Here is a 5,592-nt window from a genome sequence, read left to right as displayed (position 1 = left end):
TCCCTGGCATCTCCAGTGAAAAAGGAACAGGCAGGAGCTGGTGAGCTGCTGCCAGTCAGAGCAGGCAATAGTGGGCCCTGGTAAACTATCAATCTGAAGGTGGTCTCGTGTGTATGTATGCTTCAGGTCTTAAAGGTGCCACTGAACTCTGAATTTGTTCTACTGCTTCAGACCAACATGGCTGACCACCTGGATCTATCTTCAGGGAATAAACTGTGATTGGGGAGCTTGCTAGTTCAGATCTTGTCTTAGCCACGAACTGACTAGCCTCAAGCAAACCACAGTTTCTCAATCCGCTGACCCCCCCCGGCAATGTGAGGACTGTGTGATAATACTGACCGACCTTATAGGGTTGTTGTGAGGATTACTATTATGGTTTTTAAAATTTATTAAATTGTCTGAATTCCAAAAGTGCCCGCAGGCTCAGAAAGGCTGATCTAAAGATTCTGATTCCCCTGAGATGCTGAGGAACCTTCAGCAAACCTGTCCTCAGTGCCTGTGTCCTGGGATAACTGTATGTATACATACTATACTGCTGTCTGCCTCCAATAGTAACGTTCACATCTCTTTTCCCCCCTAGCAATTTCACCCATTTTCGTCATCCTACTTACGGGAATTGCTACACGCTCAACGACAAGACTGGAAGCACACGATGGACATCTTCCATGCCTGGAATCCAACATGGTGCGTATCCAGTGTGGTATAGTGGTTAAGAGCGGTGGAGAACCAGGTTTGAGTCCCCACTCTGCCACCTGAAGCCAGCTGGGTGACCTTGGGCTCATCACAGTTCTCTCAGAGCTCTCCCAGCCCCACCTACCTCACCGGGGTGTCTGTTGTGGGGAGAGGAAGGAAAGGCAATTGTAAGTTGCTTCGAGACTTCTCCAGGTAGTGAAAGGTGGGGTATAAAAAACAACTTCTCCTCCTCCTCCTCTCCATACCTTATATCAGGAGACCAGAGCCCTGTCTCTTACGATTGCTTTGGTATACATTCCCACCATTTTTGGTCCATTGGTGGGTCATTTGTTCATGCTCTGGTGGGTCTTTTGTTCACGTTCTTTCTGGATAGTGTGCTTGACTTGGAGTAGGGGAGACCTGGGTTCGAATCCACCCCACAACCACAAGCCTTCCTGGTGCCTATTATTCTTGCTCAGCCTATGTCACAAGCTTGTTGCAAGAATAAAATGGGATCTCCCCCCCCCTGCAAATTCTCCTCTGTGAACTTCTTACAGGGTAAAGTGGGACAGGCCATAATTGCCATCAAGCCATTAACTAATGTATGGCAACCCCAGCAAGGGGCTTTCGAGGCAACTAATTAAGCAGAGGTGGCTGGCCATTGCCTTCCTCTGCAGAATCGCCCTTGGTGGTCTCCCTTCCAAACACCAACCTCGCTTAGCTTCCGAGATTTGACAAGATCACGCTGTACCATGCCACCTTCCCTCCAAAGGTGGTATATATTGGCGAAAAATAAAGAGTCATTCCTTTTGGGGCCAGCCTTTCCTTTCCGGTCTCACTGACTTCCATTTGGGTACATTCACCTTTGCTTTCCTTGTGCTGTCCCTTCTCTCTGCCAGCTTTGACCCCAAATGACCTCTATGAAACCTAAGGTTGCCAACGTCCAGGTGCAGCCTGGAGGTCTCCTGGAAGGGAACAATAGTTCAACAACAATTTTCGAAATGGTAACATATCAACTTACAATATAGAACCATTGCATAAATGTGTAAATAACCCCTTCATGCACATTTCACAATACTACCCTTGCTTCTTGCAAGTTATCACGCTTGTTATTTTAAACTAAGTCAAAATTTAAACTTGGTATCTTTGTCTTGCAGTTCCTTAGTTACTCTTGAGACAGTTGGACTAACAATATTTGTGGGGATAGGGAAGACAAACATACAGCATTAATTACACACACATTGCAGCTAGCCGGGCTTCATCTGCGGGCTGGGTCAGTCATGTTCCTACGGCCTCTTGTCGGCTGGCTGATGACGCCTGGCTTCTTGATGTTGTGCAGCCACACACTGCCACCGCCTGGCCAACTCGCCTCACTGCAGGGAAGCCGACAGTTCTTTCGTCTTTCCGGTCGACGCGCCTCAGAAGTTGCCTTGGCAGCTAACACCTTCCCGAAGGGAGGGGTGTGCCCACCCCCTTACGGGTGGTCCCCAATTTATCTACTCGCCGAAGCTTTCGAATCGCTGGGTAGATGATGAGCTAGGACAAGGCTTGGTTGCTCACACCAGCACGGTGAGATGACAGAGATCAGTTCCCCTGAAGGAAAGGCTGCTTTGGAGGTGGACTCTGTGGCACTGTACCTGCTGGGGAATCCTCCCTTCTCCAAACCCTCCCCTCCCCAGACTTCACCCCTCCCAAATCTCCAGGGATTTCCTGACCCAGCACTGGCAACCCCAACCATCCTAGGATGACTGGCTTTCCTGAAGTCCAGCACCAGCGTTCTGTGAGGTTTAGCAGAAGCCCTCATCCCGTTTCTCGCTTCGACTCTCTTCTCACGACTGCCCTCACCTCGTTCTGTCCCACCCGCAGGCCTCTCCCTGTTGCTGCGCACTGAGCAAAATGACTCGATACCACTGCTCTCTACGGGGTCCGGTGCTCGGGTGATGGTGCACGACCAGAACGAACCTGCCTTCATGGGGGAAGGAGGCTTCGATGTGCGCCCCGGCATGCAAACGTCCATCACTGTGAGAAAGGTCAGTGGCTTAGTGAGAGTGCTCGGACCACATCAAGGAAGCGCGCGGAAGCGCTGAAAAGGAAGCATCAGCCCATAGCCAAAGGCTTATTTTTTGTGTTATTTATTTACATTATTTACACTTGGACTCAAGGCCGATTACACAGACTGAGTCAAGACAATCGACATTTGATGAACAATGCAATAAGATTAGGGCTGTAGAACCAACCAGTAAATCTCAAAACGGAACTGAAGCAAAGCTTAAGTATTCAAAGGACGCATTAAATGATGCAACGTTCCGTAGTGGGATCCGAGTGTCAGTGAGCCAGACACAGCCATGTAGACCACAGTCTCTAATAATGTATCCAAGTACCCTTATGAATCATTTAGTACAGTGCGAGTCGATTGCTTGAGTAGAAAAGCCCTCTTGAAAATGGTGTGCAGAAAGCCAGGAGAGTGGGAGTCTTCCTGACCTTCTCAGGCAGGCCGTTCCCTGAGGCGGGGGCCACCACAGAGAAGGCCCCTGTACAGGCAGCTGTTGATTTTGCCCTTTTGCAGGCGGGCACCTGCCAAAGAGACGGCTCCGATGAGCTAAATTGTCACAGAGGTGTTAGGGGGAGAGGGTCCATCCAGAGGAGAGGAGAGGGAGAGAGAATTTTTGGAGCTGAGCACAGTTGTTGTTGTTGTTGGGTGTGTTGGTTGTTGCTGCTGCTGTTGGTGTGTGTTGCTGCTGCTGTTGGTGTTGTGTGTGCATTGTGGTGGTGTGTTGTTGGTTGTGTGTTGCTGTTGGTGTGTTGCTGCTGCTGTTGTTGATGTGTTGTTGCTGTTGTTGTTGGTGGTGATGTGTTGTTGTTGGTGTGTTGCTGCTGCTGCTGCTGTTGTGTAGTTGGTGTGTTGTGTGTTGTTGTTTTGTTGGTGTGTGTGTGTGTGTTAAGTGCTGTCAAGTCACTTCTGACTTATGGTGACCCCATGGATTAACGACCTCCAGGAGGTATAGTTACCAGCCTCGCATAGCTGCTGGCCAGACAAAATTCTGTGGCTTGAGTGAGCAGTTGTCTCAGACACACACCAGACCCTTTGCTTGTGTTATTAGAAGGTGCTGGAACACCTCGGGGGTGCCTATGGTCGCTGCTCATGGAATGGGAGTGACGTGCCCGTCAGAAACTTGTACACCTCCAAATACACTGAACAGGTAAAAAAAGGAAGTGGCGGAGGGGAGGGGGACACAGGTTCAGCCATCCTTCACACCATCTCCTGCCTATTGTTTTTTGAAAATGAATACTTTTTCAATTGTTTTCAGTATTTTTTTTTTTAAAAAAAACAGGAAACGCTGAAGCTCCAAAACGTAGCTGTGGGGTTGGACGGAGAAGGGAAATGGTTATTTGAGTTGAACTGAGCTACTTCTCGGTGTACTCCGCCTTCCCCGCACCCCCAGGAGCTGCAGTCAGAACCGCATTAGAATTTTTTTTTTTTAATGCATGCCATTAATACAGCAGGACACTGGCTCCAGGGGCTCTCCAGCCAGTGGAAAGTACACAGACGGAGAGTGATTTCAGCAAAGCGTACTTTGTTCTATCCGGAACAAGACGACTTCTGCCGGCTCGCAGGCCGGCTTATATCCCCGGGAAACCGCCACCCAAAACACGCCCCTTACTTCCCTATAGGTTATTTACAGTGGCCGAGAGTCCCATAGGCTCTCGGCCGGGAACCTAGCCCCCTGATTGGAGCGGGCTAGGATCCGCATAGTCCATTGTCTCTTGGAGCGAAGCTCGACGTTTGTCTCTGGACTTGTCTGGACTGGATACATTATACCGGCCCTCCCCGGATTTTGTCCCCCCCCCAGTCCCCCCACTTGGTGGCCCAGGTTCCCACTCCCTGAAGGGGGGGTGCTGATGGGGAGAGAGGACGTGGCCTCTTTTGTTTGCTCCCTGCCTTTCCTTCTAGGCGTGCGTGCAATCCTGCTTCCAGAACATCATGGTGGAACGTTGCGGCTGTGCCTATTACTTCTACCCGCTTCCCTCAGGAGCAGAGTACTGCGACTATGCCAAGCACGCGGCCTGGGGTAAGAGCTGAGGGCAGGGAACCAGATCAGAGGGGTGGGTGGCAGCGGGAACTGTACACTCTTGCTTATTCTCATGGCTTATTCCGCTCCAGAGAATCCGTGGTTCACTTTCCTGTAAGACGCTTTTTCATTGCATACTTCAGGTTAGAGAATCCATGGCTGCTCCTCCTCCTCCTCCTCTTAGGAGAAACAGCCCTTCTCATTGTGTGCTTCACTGCAGAGAATCCATGGCTCCTTTCCCCATGAGACGAGCCCTCCTCACTGCCTACTTCACCTTAGAGAATCCATAGTTACCTCTCTTGGGAGAAGAGCCTCATTGCAGCCTTCACTCTAGAGAATCCTACAGACCAACAAGATTTTGGGGAGGATAAGCTTTCGAGATTCAAAGCTCCCTTTGTCAAGTCTGATGAAGGGAGCTGTGACTCTTGAAACCTTACTCCTCCCAAAATCTTTTTGGTCTCTAAGGTGCTACAGGACTCGAATCTAGCTGTTCTACTGTGGACTGACATGTCTACCCTCTGAATCTAGAGAATCTGTTTCCTCCTCTTAGAATAATAGCCCTTCTCACTGCCTGCTTCACTGCGGAGAATCCATGGCTCCTTTACCCATGAGTCGCGCCCTTCTCATTGCATACTTCACCTCAGAGAATCCACAGTTCCTTCTGTTATGAGAATCGCCTCATTGCATACTGCACTTTAGAGAATCCATGTTTGGTGTCGTGGTTAAGTGCGTGGACTCTAATCTGGGAGAACCGGGTTTGATTCCACACTCCTCCACTTGCACCTGCTAGATGACCTTGGGCAAGCCATAGTTCTGTCAGAGCTGTCCTCGAAGGGGCCGTACTTGAAGA

General features: G+C 49.9%; 1 protein-coding gene across 1 annotated transcript in view; it reads left to right on the top strand.

Moving 5' to 3' along the window:
• Window positions 1–5,592, top strand: part of LOC107119864 (amiloride-sensitive sodium channel subunit alpha-like) — a 19,379-nt gene that overhangs the window by 5,483 nt on the left and 8,304 nt on the right. The window contains exons 4-7 of the mRNA XM_015422478.1: window positions 581–684; window positions 2,539–2,702; window positions 3,774–3,872; window positions 4,625–4,742. Of these exons, the coding sequence (XP_015277964.1) occupies window positions 581–684; window positions 2,539–2,702; window positions 3,774–3,872; window positions 4,625–4,742 (485 nt within the window). The remainder of the gene's footprint in view (window positions 1–580; window positions 685–2,538; window positions 2,703–3,773; window positions 3,873–4,624; window positions 4,743–5,592) is intronic.

The sequence above is a fragment of the Gekko japonicus genome, unplaced genomic scaffold, assembly GCF_001447785.1.
Source record: "Gekko japonicus isolate JY-2015 unplaced genomic scaffold, Gekko_japonicus_V1.1 scaffold1250, whole genome shotgun sequence".
Taxonomy (NCBI): domain Eukaryota; kingdom Metazoa; phylum Chordata; class Lepidosauria; order Squamata; family Gekkonidae; genus Gekko; species Gekko japonicus.
Note: the sequence above shows the minus strand (reverse complement) of the source record. Positions and strands in the feature narration are given on the sequence as shown.